This window comes from Oncorhynchus tshawytscha, linkage group LG07 (assembly GCF_018296145.1).
Source record: "Oncorhynchus tshawytscha isolate Ot180627B linkage group LG07, Otsh_v2.0, whole genome shotgun sequence".
Classification (NCBI taxonomy): Eukaryota; Metazoa; Chordata; class Actinopteri; order Salmoniformes; family Salmonidae; genus Oncorhynchus; species Oncorhynchus tshawytscha.
Window position 1 is genome coordinate 61,408,964 of NC_056435.1, and position 13,706 is coordinate 61,422,669.

General features: G+C 42.0%; 2 protein-coding genes across 5 annotated transcripts in view; one reads left to right on the top strand and one right to left on the bottom strand.

The window, feature by feature from the left end:
- Window positions 1-13,706, top strand: part of LOC112246205 (carbohydrate sulfotransferase 11-like) — an 86,863-nt gene that overhangs the window by 58,894 nt on the left and 14,263 nt on the right. The window contains exon 3 of the mRNA XM_024414506.2: window positions 10,772-11,010. Within this exon, the coding sequence (XP_024270274.1) occupies window positions 10,932-11,010 (79 nt within the window). The 5' untranslated portion in view covers window positions 10,772-10,931. The remainder of the gene's footprint in view (window positions 1-10,771; window positions 11,011-13,706) is intronic.
- LOC112246202 (cytosolic 10-formyltetrahydrofolate dehydrogenase-like) overlaps window positions 1,456-13,706 on the bottom strand; it is a 46,612-nt gene continuing 34,361 nt past the window's right edge. For all 4 annotated transcript variants that reach the window (XM_024414499.2, XM_024414497.2, XM_024414498.2 and 1 more), the window contains exons 13-23: window positions 13,396-13,546; window positions 12,209-12,279; window positions 12,007-12,112; window positions 11,094-11,181; window positions 10,744-10,837; window positions 8,975-9,074; window positions 8,741-8,839; window positions 6,878-7,043; window positions 6,534-6,639; window positions 6,180-6,379; window positions 1,456-4,216 (exon numbers count right to left, since the gene is read on the bottom strand). In XM_024414499.2, the coding sequence (XP_024270267.1) occupies window positions 4,161-4,216; window positions 6,180-6,379; window positions 6,534-6,639; window positions 6,878-7,043; window positions 8,741-8,839; window positions 8,975-9,074; window positions 10,744-10,837; window positions 11,094-11,181; window positions 12,007-12,112; window positions 12,209-12,279; window positions 13,396-13,546 (1,237 nt within the window). In that variant the 3' untranslated portion in view covers window positions 1,456-4,160. The remainder of the gene's footprint in view (window positions 4,217-6,179; window positions 6,380-6,533; window positions 6,640-6,877; window positions 7,044-8,740; window positions 8,840-8,974; window positions 9,075-10,743; window positions 10,838-11,093; window positions 11,182-12,006; window positions 12,113-12,208; window positions 12,280-13,395; window positions 13,547-13,706) is intronic.

Here is a 13,706-nt window from a genome sequence, read left to right on the forward strand (position 1 = left end):
TCCCTGCCTCCTGCACACAGGCTGCTGTGGTCAGAGAGAGGTAAATTCCAGGAAGATCCTGCCTCATGGCCACACAGTATAGAGACAGAGTGAAGTTTCATAGAGAACAAAGGAATTTCTTCCACCTCACAGAACTTGAGGTCAGAGCAACATTTATGTTCCGGAGAAGGTATAAAAGATCGGTGAAGAATCCAGCTACGAACTGATCCGTTTGGTACAATTGGTGAAACTCATGAGAGGCGGTGTGACCACATTACCATAACGCTGTTTATATAATAGCCTCAGATATGAGGTTTACATCTAATTGTTGTATAAGATGAATGAGTGAGGATGATACTGTTTGTAAAATTCTGTAATATGATTTTGGACTGTTTAATGAAGAAAACCCCAAATCCCTTTTGAGTTTAACTAAATCAGAGGACCGCCCATGAGCCCGGTTAGGGTCGGGCATCCTGGGACAGGCCCTTTTCTGCAATTCCGAATAAAACCCCAATCTTGAGAATTCCTCAACAGACCATGTTTTTCCCCATTACGAGAGGACAAAGGTTACAGACCATGTTTTCTCTCAATCACGAGAGGACAAAGGTTGCAGACCATTGCTGAATCTTTTAACCATACCACATGGTTAAACTCTTAGACTATCGATACCGACAGAATAAGAACAAGTCTTTGATATTAATTACTAGTCTGCAGCTAGGAATTCGGTATCATTGAACGCGAAGAACGACAACCGCCGAAACATCCATTCTACAACAACATGAATGAATGTCACTCTAAACTATCCCCTCTAACCACGGCAGAGAGAGAGAGAGAGAGAGAGAGGACAGAAACTTTCCAACAGAAACTAACTTTTCAACAGCGATCAAGATGACACACTGAGCGTAAATATATATATTGATTGCAATTGTTCCCGAATGAGTGAGCGTTCATGTGCAAAGGATTAGCATTTCAATTGTTATAATTATCAACTCTGTAGTGACTTCTCAGTCGACCCCCTATATATCATTTGTACACCAAGCCGCCATGCCGGTTTAGACCACTAGGGCACATTCGCCTATCATTTCTTGTAACCATATTTACTTTGTTTGTTTGTTTATGCATTTCTGTGAATTACTTAGTTAGAAAATAAATGATTTAAGACAATTGTATGGATGACTCATAGTGAAGACTGGGTTCGTGCAGTAACCAACAATTTACGACGTTTGGAATGAGACTAACGTGAGGTAAAATAAATCATTCATTAATTCAAAGACTAATTGATCAGATATAAAATATCTGAAAAGTTATATTAGGAAATTATAACTTTGTAATCTGAATATTTTCCTTGGTGCCCCGCCTTCCTAGTTAATTACAGTTACATGATTAATCAGTTTAATCGCATAATACTAATTACAGAGAATCTTTGATAAAAACTAAGTCTTCAATTTAATGATAGTAAAGACACGACACCAGTCATATTACTGTATAAACCTTTGTGATTTTAATGAATCAGGAAAACTAGTAAAAAGGCGCTTGTTCAAGCTCTGATATGGAGATCATCATTCATAAAGTTCCATTAAATTGTCATCCAGTATTGTCCATGAACACAACACATCTATTGTGTAGACCAGGTTTCCCAAACTGGGGTGCAATGCCGTCGGGGGTACGCCAAATAAAAATGTGATCAACATTAATAAAATAAAAAAATAAACATTTAACTTTTTTTCTCTCCACATTTTCAAACAGTCCATTTATATTTTCCAACAGGGCTATACATTTGGGTGAGCTTTTTTTAATCGTCTGAGTTGCCATGTTTCACTGCCAAAAATAAAATGAAACCATCTAGTGTTCAGCGAAATAACAACGCAATGTCAAATACAGGTAGCCTAGTCAAATAATTAACATCCAATCACATTAACCGTTACTCTCTTGCTGGAATTCCACTAACGGTCCGAATGTAGCCAAATGTAACTGCTGCTCATGTTGGTATCTGTACTGATGGTGCAAAAGCCATGACAGGGAGCTATAGTGAAGTGGTAATACGCATGCAAGCAGTTTCTCCCGATGCCACTTGAGTACCATGCAGCATCCATCGAGAGGCTCTTACTGCCAAGGGAATGCCTGACAACTTAAAAGACGTTTTGGACACTAGTGAAAATTGTTAACTTTCTTAAAGCAAGGCCCCTGAACTCTTGTGTATTTTCTGCACTATGCAATCATATGGGCAGCGACCATGTAATGCTTTTACAACATACAGAAGTGCGCTGGTTATCAAGGGGCAAAGTATTGAAAGTTTTTTTTTAAATGAGAGACGAGCTTAAACTTTTCTTTACTGACCATCATTTTCACTTGTCTGACCACTTGCATGATAACGAGTTTCTCACATGACTGGCCTATCTGGGTGATGTTTTTTTAAACTCAAGCTTACGTACAATGTCAAATGTGATATAGCGAAGCACCTGAGTGAGTTGGGTATGCAATTAAGCACATACTTTTCCGAAACGGATGACACAACTAGATTCGTTATCCCTTTCATGCCCTGCCTCCAGTCCACTTACAATTATCTGAATGAGAGAGCCTCATCAAAATTGCAACAAGCGGTTCGGTGAGAATTTAATTTAATCAGAAGCCACTGCCAGATTTCTGGATTGGGCTGCGCTCAGACTATCCTGCATTGGCATATTGCGCTGTTAAGACACTGATGCCCTTTGCAACCACGTACCTGTGTGAGAGTGGATTCTCAGCCCTCACTAGCATGAAAACTAAATACAGGCACAGACTGTGTGTGGAAAATGATTTTAAGACAGACTCTCTCCAATACAACCCAACATTGCAGAGTTATGTGCATCCTTTCAAGCACACCCTTCTCATTAACCTGTGGTGAGTTATTCACCATTTTCAATTAACAAATAAAGTTTTATATGTAAAATGGTTACATAAAGAGCAACATTATTGACTATTATATTATTATTTGTGCCCTGGTCCTGTAAGAGCTCTTTGTCACTTTCCACAAGCCGGGTTGTGACAAAGTACACACTCATTCTTATGTTGAATGTATTGTATAGTGTGTGTGTGGCAGGCTTACAATGGTGGCAAAAAACAACATTTGAGAGTGCGTTGACCCGGGTGCTAGAGGGTGTACACAGCTGGATGTTGAATGTTTGAAGGGGTACAAGACTATAACACTTTGGGAACCACTGGTGTAGACAATTTCAAATATTGTTAGTAGATTTACCAGTGTTGACCACTGCTACAACATAACGTGAATATTTCTCATTTCTAAGAGGGGGAAATAATTTCACATTGTATTTCTCATTAATAAAAAAATTCAATTTCATAAGTAATTGTGCAAACAGCACTAAGAAATATTAGAGGGTTAATCACATTTCAGAAAGACTGAATTACAAGTAGAATTGTTCATCAGGGCATGTGGAGGTATTAGGTTTCCTTTCTGCCTCGTCTATCATTCACATTTAGTTCAGGAATTTGCTTAGTGACATATGGTCTGATTATAAAGAGAGAATACCCACTGGGCAAAAACCGTTTGGAATCAACATTGTTTCCAAGCCATTTAAAAAAATATATATATAATAATGTGTTAACGTTGAATCAACAGGAAAACTGATTGGATTTTTTACCAAACTTTTAACCTAAATTGAATTCGTGTTAGTTGACAACTCAACCAAATGCAAATCAAAACTAGACGTTGAACTGACGTCTGTGCCCAGTGGGTAGCTACCACACATCTCTCTATAACTCTGGAAAAAATTAACAGACCACTGCAAAATTATCAATGTCTCTGGTTTTACAGCTTTCATGCGTCTTGGCATGCTCTGTCTCGCAACCACTGTGAAATTTGGTGGAGGATCAGTCTGATTGAAAATCAGGGTTATTCCACCAAATATTGATTTCTGAACTCTTCCTAAGTTAAAACAATATTATGTTGTTTAAAAATGAATATGAACTTATTTTCTTTGCGTTATTCAAGGTCTGACAACACTGCATCTTTTTGTTATTTTGATTACAATATTTTTTTATTTGGAATTTGGGAGAAATGTTGTCAGTAGTTTATAGAATAAAACAAAAATGTTCAGTTTAACCAAAAACATACCTATAAATAGTAAAACCAGAGAAACGGATCATTTTGTAGTGGTCTCTTCATTTTTTCCAGAGCTGTATATTTAGTACTCTACAGTGACAGCCTTGGTCTTCAGGTATTCGTTAAGAGCCTCTTGTCCTGTTGGAGAAAGCCAGTGATGTTGAGACAGGATATAAATGCAATTGAATTGGCATTCCTAGAAAATGCATCTTTGGACTTTTCCCATTCTAGTAATTCTACTCCCACATTAAAAAATACTATAGTATACTATGGTATACATATTAGAGGTTGACCGATTTATGATTTTTCTACGCCGATACCGATTATTGGAGGACCAAAAAAGCCGGTACTGATTAATCGGTCGATTTAAATTTTAATGTTTTTTTTATTTGTAATAATGACAATTACAACTATACTGAATGAACACTTATTTGAACTAAATATAATATATCAATAAAATCAATTTAGCCTCAAGTAAATAATGAAACATGTTAAATTTGGTTTAAATAATGCAAAAACAAAGTTTTGGAGAAGAAAGTAAAAGTGCAATATGTGCTATGTAAGAAAGCTAACGTTTTAGTTCCTTGCTCAGAACATGAGAACATATGAAAGCTGGTGGTTCCTTTTAACATGAGTCTTCAATATTCCCAGGTAAGAAGTTTTAGGTTGTAGTTATTATAGGAATTATAGGACTATTTCCCTCTATACCATTTGTATTTCATTAACCTTTGACTATTAGATGTTCTTATAGGCACTTTAGTATTGCCAGTGTAACAGTATAGCTTCCGTCCCTCCCCTCGCTCCTCCCTGGGCTCGAACCAGCAACACAACGACAACAGCCACCATCGAAGCAGCGTTACCCATGCAGAGCAAGGGGAACAACTACTAGAAGGCTCAGAGCGAGTGACGTTTGAAACACTATTAGTGCCCGCTAACTAGCTAGCCATTTCACTTCGGTTACACCAGCCTCATCTCGGGAGTTGATAGGCTTGAAGTCATAAACAGCGCAATGCTTGATGCACAACGAAGAGCTGCTAGCAAAACGCACAAAAGTGCTGTTTGAATGAATGTTTACGCGCCTGCTTCTGCCTACCACCGCTCAGTCAGATACTTAGATACTTGTATGCTCAGTCAGATTATATGCAACGCAGGACACGCTAGATAATATCTAGTAATATCATCAACCATGTGTAGTTAACTAGTGATTATGATTGATTGTTTTTTATAAGATAAGTTTAATGCTAGCTAGCAACTTACCTTGGCTTACTGCAGTCGCGTAACAGGCAGTCTCCTTGTGGAGTGCAATGAGAGAGAGGCAGGTCGTTATTGCGTTGGACTAGTTAACTGTAAGGTTGAAATATTGGATCCTCCGAGCTGACAAGGTGAAAATCTGTTGTTCTGCCCCTGAACGAGTCAGTTAACCCACCGTTCCTAGGCCGTCACTGAAAATAAGAATGTGTTCTTAACTGACTTGCCTAGTTAAATAAGGTATAAGGTATAAAAAAGGTATAAAAAAAGGTATAAAAAAATAAAAAAATCGGCGCCCAAAAATACCGATTACCGATTGTTATGAAAACTTGAAATCGGCCCCAATTAATCGGCCATTCCGATTAATCGGTCAACCTCTAATACATATTATATAATTTACTGTAGTGTTTTTGCCAATATTACTGGAGTATTTACAACAGTGTTTTAGTTTTATTATCTTTGACATTATCTTTGACATAGCTTTCTCTTTGAGGAAACCTACTGGAGAAATACTAAAATAGCTAATTTTCCATAACCTGTAGGTAGGTAGGTCTGAACCTTCAGAGCTTCTGCCCTATTTCTATAACCTGTAGGGAACACAATATGGTCTATACTTAGCATGTAGGTTTCTCACTTATGGGTGGCACAAATTGGGATATGGGGGAGGGGAATCAGCAGGGTATATACAAATGAAATACTGTAGTATTTACTATAGTTAAAAAAGTGTAGTGTTTTTTCTGTGTTTACTATAATATTCTACAGTTTACTATAGTAAACTACTATTTTTCCATGTGGGCTTCTATGATTAATCTAACCTGTGTGGAAACAATGTCCCAGAATCAGCAAGTCTTACCCAGGTCTTTGCCAAAGCCGGACTGCTTGAATCCGCCGAAGGGAGCAGCCACGTCCGTCTTGTTGTAGGTGTTGACAAAGACGGTGCCGGCGTTGAGCTTCTCGCTGACATACAGCGCCTTGCTGATGTCACGGGTGAACACTCCTGATGCCAGGCCATACTCAGTGGCATTAGCCCTCCGCAGAACCTCGTCCACATCCCTAAGAGAGAGAAAGGGATGAAGAGAAAGGTCGGAGGAGAGCTAGTCAGAGGAGCAATGCGCAAGATTTGAAACCCATGCCGACTCAGGTATGTAAGTGTTCTGGGGTCAGCTGAACCACACAGGGCACCCATTTGACAATGGCAAACACTGACCCGCTCTTGAATTTGGAGAGGATCATTACGGGGCCAAACGACTCCTCTATAGCAATGAACATGTGGTCCTGAACATCGGTGAAGATGGTGGGCTCAAAGAAGAATCCTGGAGAAAGGTACCACAGGGAAAGATATAGTAAACAACTTATTTACTATATTAGTCATTTTGTAGCTGATAGTCATCCCTTGAACGGAGAAATGGTAACACCACAAATGGTCACAGTATGACATCCAAATTCCATTTCTGAACAGACTGGAATTGGAGTGACATTTGCCCCTAACTCTGCCTCACAGCTAATATTAGTCAAATCTACAGCGCTATGAACCTGAAAAAGAAGTCTAACCTGGGCGGGAGACCTGTTTGCCCCCACACACCAGAGTGGCGCCTTCCCTCACGCCTGTCTGGCAGTACTCCACCAGCTTGTCCAAGTGGGCCTTGTGGTTCTGTGGTCCGTGGTCTGTGGAGCGGTCCAGAGGATCTCCAATCTTCATCTTCTTAACCTCCTCCACCTGAGATGAGGTAGTTAGCAGATGGCTAAGTTAGCATAGCACTGTGAGATTCAAATCAAATTGTATTGGTCACATACACATATTTAGCAGATGATATTGCGGGTGTAGCGAAATGTTTGTTTTCCTAGCCCTACTGCAGTATTATCTAACAATTCACACAAATCTACTGTAAAATAAATAAGAAATATATAAATATTAGGACGAGCAATGTAGGAGTGGCATTGACTAAAATAAAGTAGAATTGAATACAGTATATACATATGAAATGAGTAACACAGTAGTAAGTAAACATTATTAAAGTGACTAGTGTTCCATTTTAAAGTGACCTGCCTCTAAGGTAAAGGGTCGAGTAACTGGGTGGAGGCCGGCTAATGATGGCTATTTAACAGTCTGATGGCCTTGAGGTGTTTTTCAGTCTCTCGGTCCCAGCTTTGATGCACCTGTACTGACCTCGCCTTCTGGATGGTAGCGAGGTGAACAGACCGTGGCTTGGATGGTTGATGTCCTTGATGATCTTTTTGGCCTTCCTGTGACATTGGGTGCTGTAAGTGTCCTGGAGGGCAGGCATTGTACCCCCGGTGATGTGTTGGGCAGACCGCACCACTCTCTGGAGAGCCCAGCAGTTGCAGGCAGTCCAGTTGCCGTATCAGGCGGTGTGCATCTGTAAAAGTTTGTGAGGGTGTTAGGGGCCAAGCCAAATTTCTTCAGCCTCCTGAGGTTGAAGAGACGCTGTTGCACCTTCTTCACCACACTGTCTGTGTGGGTGGACCATTTCAGATCGTCAGTGTACGCCGAGGAACTTGAAGCTTTTCACCTTCTCTCCTGTAGTCCCGTCGATGTGGGCATGCTCTCTCTGCTGCTTCCCAGAGTCCACGATCAGCTCCTTCATTTTGTTGACGTTGAGGGAGAGGCTATTTTCCTGGCACTACTCCGCCAGGGCCCTCACCTCCTCCCTGTAGGCTGTCTTGTCATTGGTAATCATGCCTACAACTGTTGTGTTGTCTGTAAACTTGATGATTGAGTTGACTGCGTGGCCATGGGTGAACAGGGAGTACAGGAGGGTGCTGAGCACGCACCATTGTGGGGCCCCTGTGTTGAGAATCAGCATAATTGAGGTGTTCCTACTTTCACCACCTGGGGGCGGCCCGTCAAGAAGTCCAGGACCCAGTTGCACAGGGCGGGGCTCAGACCCAGGGCCCCGAGCTAAATGATGAGCTTGGAGGGTACTATGGCGTTGAAAGCCGAGCTATAGTCAATGAACAGCATTCTTACATAAGTATTCCTCTTGTACAGATGGGATAGGGCAGTGTGCAGTGCGATGGCGATTGCATCGTCTGTGGATCTATTGGGGCGGTATGCAAATTTAAGTGGGTCTAGGGTGTCAGGTAAGATAGAGGTGATATGATCCTTAACTAGCCTCTCAAATCACTTCATGATGACAGAAGTGATAAGGAAGAGGATGGCTAAGTTAGCACAGCTCTGTGAGATAAGTTAACAGATGGCTGAGTTAGAATAGCCCTGTGTGATAAGGTAGCGAGCGGTGGCTAAGTTAGCATAGCACTGTGAGATAAGGTCACGAGCGGGTGGCTAAGTTAGCATAGCACTGTGACATAAGGTAGCGAGCGAGTGGCTAAGTTAGCATAGCGCTGTGAGATAAGGTAGCGAGTGGGTGACTAAGTTAGCATTGAGACACGTACCACTCTCTTGACATACTGGTCATGGATGTTCTCTTCCACAAAGAGTCTGCCTGCTGCAATGCAGTTCTCTCCCTTGTTGAAGAATACAGCACTCAATCCCTAAAATACACAAATAAATACAGTGAAATTGATGCCTTACAATATTCTGAAATATTCATATTTTATATTCTTTGATATACATATTTTTGTATTAATGTTATGTAGCGACCAACGTTGAATTGAAGGCCCACTGACCATGCGAACGGCCTTGTCCATGTCACAGTCACTGAAGATGATGAGTGGAGATTTACCCCCCAGTTCTAGGGACACCTTCTTCACATTACTGACTGCACAGCTGAGATAGAGGAACACACAAAAACAGGTGTTAATACACAAACACACAAACACACACATACTGCACTACAGTGGTCACCAACCAGTGGATCGCGATAAACTGGTCGATCTCCAAGCCATTCCTAGTTGGTCACAAAACATTTCTGTTAAGGCCTTAGGCATTCCTATTTTTTTTATTTGTTTCGCGCTGTTTATGGTAGCTCCACTTTATTCAGCAGCCCTAACGCCGGGAAAGCAAAGTGTTCCCATTTTGGGAGTTTTTGATTATGCTAATTCGAGTTCAGCAGGCGCATGGACATCGACCTTTTACACCGTGCCCAAACCGGCCGAGCGAGTGCGCCATCTTGCATAAATTGATTTTGCCCCCCCACACCAAACGCGATCACGACACGCAGGTTAAAATATCAAAACAAACTCTGAACCAATTATATTCATTTGGGGACAGGTCGAAAATTAGGTTGAAGATTAAAAATGTATGGCAATTTATTTACACAAGGTCTTCTACTCCGACAATTAATCCACACATAAAACTGTCAGCCGAATCATTTCTAGTCATCTCTCCTCCTTCCAGGCTTTTTCTTCTTTGGACTTTATATTGCGATTGGCAACTAACTTTCATAAGGTGTATTATCACCACCGACCTCGGTTCGTCTTTCAGTCACACACGTGGGTATAACCAACGAGGAGATGGCACGTGTGTATCAGCTTGTATAAACCAATGAGGAGATGGGAGAGGTAGGATTCAGTGTCACAAATAGAACTGACTTCTATTTTAACACTTGTCAATGCAGACGCTTGTTAGTGCGCGCGAGCAGTGTGGGTGCAATAATGTAGTCAGCATGTTAGCGGTGTGGCCAGCATGTTAGCGGTGTGGTCAGCATGTTAGCGGTGTGGCCAGCATGTTAGCGGTGTGGCCAGCATGTTAGTGGTGTGGCCAGCATGTTAGCGGTGTAGTCAGCATGTTAGCGGTGTGGCCAGCATGTTAGCGGTGTAGTCAGCATGTTAGCGGTGTGGCCAGCATGTTAGCGCGGTGGCCAGCATGTTAGCGGTAGTCAGCATGTTAGCGGTGTGGCCAGCATGTTAGCGGTGTGGTCAGCATGTTAGCGGTGTGGTCAGCATGTTAGCGGTGTGGTCAGCATGTTAGCGGTGTGGTCAGCATGTTAGCGGTGTGGTCAGCATGTTAGCGGTGTAGTCAGCATGTTAGCGGTGTGGTCAGCATGTTAGCGGTGTAGTCAGCATGTTAGCGGTGTAGTCAGCATGTTAGCGGTGTGGTCAGCATGTTAGCGGTGTGGTCAGCATGTTAGCGGTGTGGTCAGCATGTTAGGTGTGGTCAGCATGTTAGCGGTGTGGTCAGCATGTTAGCGGTGTGGTCAGCATGTTAGCGGTGTAGTCAGCATGTTAGCGGTGTGGCCAGCATGTTAGCGGTGTAGTCAGCATGTTAGCAGTGTGGCCAGCATGTTAGCGGTGGGGTCAGCATGTTAGCGGTGTAGTCAGCATGTTAGCAGTGTGGCCAGCATGTTAGCGGTGGGGTCAGCATGTTAGCGGTGTAGTCAGCATGTTAGCAGTGTGGCCAGCATGTTAGCGGTGTGGTCAGCATGTCTTGGCCAACCACCGAGAGCCTAAAGTCATGACCTCTCTGGACTGAGGTTGCCACAACAGTGACCACTCACCTCTTCATGATGTGTTTCCCTATCTCAGTGGAGCCAGTAAAGCCAAGCTTCCGGACGTCCGGGTGGTCGGACAGACGCTGGCCCACCAGAGCACCTGAGAAACAGCAGAAGAAGAACCAGCACACCGTCAGCATCACAACAAAACCTTTTATCTCCTATAAGTCAACTTTTCAGTCATCTGAGAAAAAATGGTGCACAAATGGTGCACCTTCCCAGATTCTCTATTGCAGGGGGTGAGAGGACAACTGACATGCAGCCAAAAAACAGGTGTGTAAAGAAAAGATAGGAGCAACTCTTTCGATATGAACATTTGTATAAAACAACGATCAAAAACAGAAAAGCATGCTTACCTGATCCAGGGAGGATATTGATCACTCCCTTGGGGAATCCTGCCCTAGCAGCCAATTCAGCAAACTTCATCGCTGTCAGTGGAGTCACCTAGGGACCATAGGAATATACACACAATCAAAATGATTGAACATGCTAGCTTTAGGCAATTCATATACCTTGACAAATGCAGGTATCTCAGGCATACTGTATCAAATCAGTTGAAATCAGTTGTACCCCTGTAAAAAGACTGCTTCTTTAACTTTATTGAAGGACACGCTAACAATAGTCAGGAGTTGGCTAAACCCCATAGGCCAATCAATCAAATGTATTATATAAAGCCCATTTTACATTAGCAGTTGTCAAAAAGTGCTTTACAGCAACCCAGCTTAAAACCCCAAAGAGCAAGCAATGCAGAGGGAAACGCACGGTGACTAGGAAAAACTCCCTAGGAGGCTGGAATCTATGAAGAATCCTAGAGAGGAACCAGGCTCTGAGGGGTGGCCAGTCTTCTGGCTGTACAGGGTACAGATTTAATAGTACATGTGGCCATATCGCTTTTGAAATCGTTCAAACGGATCACGCTGACTAAATGCCCCATTGGAGAAGGGGTTGAAACCCGTGGAGGCTGCTGAGGGGAGGACGGCTCATAATAATAGCTGGAACGGAGCAAATGGAATGGCATCAAACACATGCGTTTGATGTATTTGATACCATTCCAATGATTCTGCTTCAGCCATTACCACGAGTCCATTATCCCCAATGAAGGTGCCACCAACCTCCTCTGGTTGAAACATTTTCTGTACAGTACACAATTTAGTGTCTGGACACCAGTGCACTGCCCCCTAGTGCACAGTACAGTACAGAACATTTGACAATATCCCTTTGTTCCCCTCTTTAGTGAAAAAATATGAACAGGATTGTGATGCTCCTTACTTGGGCAGGTTTGAGGACCACAGTGTTACCAGCAGCCAGACAGGCAGCTGTTTTCCAGGCCAACATCATGAGAGGGTAGTTCCAGGGAATTACGATAGCACACACTCTGAGAGTTAAAATGACAAATATGCTTATTCTCAAAATCTTGTTTTGACCCAAAAATTGATTAGCTATGTATTTGCATGTGGCTGGTGTATCTCACCCGATTGGTTCCTTCTTGGTGAAGGTAAGGTTGCGATTGGGTCGGGCCTGGTTGATGGGGATGGTGCAGCCCTGTAGAAAGAGACAGTCACTGATCATGAACATAAACTTAAACATAAAATCTAAGTTTCTTGGTCGCATAGAAAGTTAAGTGGATGTTAACAATGCAGTAGAATGTCAAAAGAATAATAAAAAAATCTAGAAATATCAGAACAAATTCATATTACAATCCAAATAACACAGAAGAATAATTAGAAGGTTATAAAGTGAGTGTTATATTGCCTTATAAACATATACACTGAGTGTACAAAACATTAGGAACAGACGGACCAGGTGAATCCAGGTGAAAGCTATGATCCCTTATTGATGTCACTTGTTAAATCAGTGTAGATGAAGGCAAGGAGACAGGTTAAAGAAGGATTTTTGGTGTCAACATGGGCCATCATCCTTGTGGAACGCTTTCAACTCTTTGTAGTCTATGCCCCAACGAATTGAGGCTGTTCTGAGGGCAAAATGGGAGGGGTGCAACTCAATATTAGGAAGGTGTCCTTAATATTTTGTACACTCAATGTATATAGCACCTTATAGATGCAGTCAAAGCATTATGAAACTATAATAAAGCACTTAGGAATGACTGGCCCCTTACCTGTGGTATTCACAGTAGGTAACAAGTCTTTAATTAAAGGCCCAATGCAGTCAAAAACATGATTTTCCAGTGTTTTATATATATTTCCACACTATTAGGTTAGAATAATTTTGTGAAAATTATGATAATGCCGTTTTAGTGTACAAGCTGTTTCAAAAGACTGCCTGAAATTTCAGCCTGTTTTGGCGGGATGGAGGTTTGGCCTTCGATGGTGACATCACCATGTGGTAAATTAGACCAATAAGAAAGAGTTTCAAACCGGTCTTGCAATAACAGCTCATTCACAGTTTTCCCTCCCCACTCAGACCACTCCCAGACAGTCCTAGCTAAATTATTGCTTGAGAAATTGCCCCTTTGTTAAGAACCTATTTTTGTTTCTTTTTGACCATTTAATAATTAAAGTACTTAATTATACCCAGAAACTATATGATATTGAGATAAAAACAGCTGCATTGGCTCTTTAAAGCACCTGCTTCTTTGTTGCACAAAATGAAAAACAGTGGGCAATATGGACAATGTTGTGATATCCCCCACTCTCTCACCTGGATCTTGTCACACCAGCCAGCGAAGTAGCGGAAGGTCTGGATGGACATGCCCACATGGGTCTTCAGGGCCAGTGTGTATACGGCCCCAGAGTCCATGGACTCTATGGTGGCTAACTCCTCTTGGTGCTCCTCCATAAGGTCAGCCAGCCTGTAGGGGGCAGTGAAGGGTTAAATTGTTTCATTTAAACATCTGCTACAGCAACGCATTAGTAATTTAACACTGGAAAATGCACCTTAACGGAAAATATTACACAAATCAAAAAGTGAAGTGTGACCTCACCCACGTCTTCAAAAAACATCTATATATT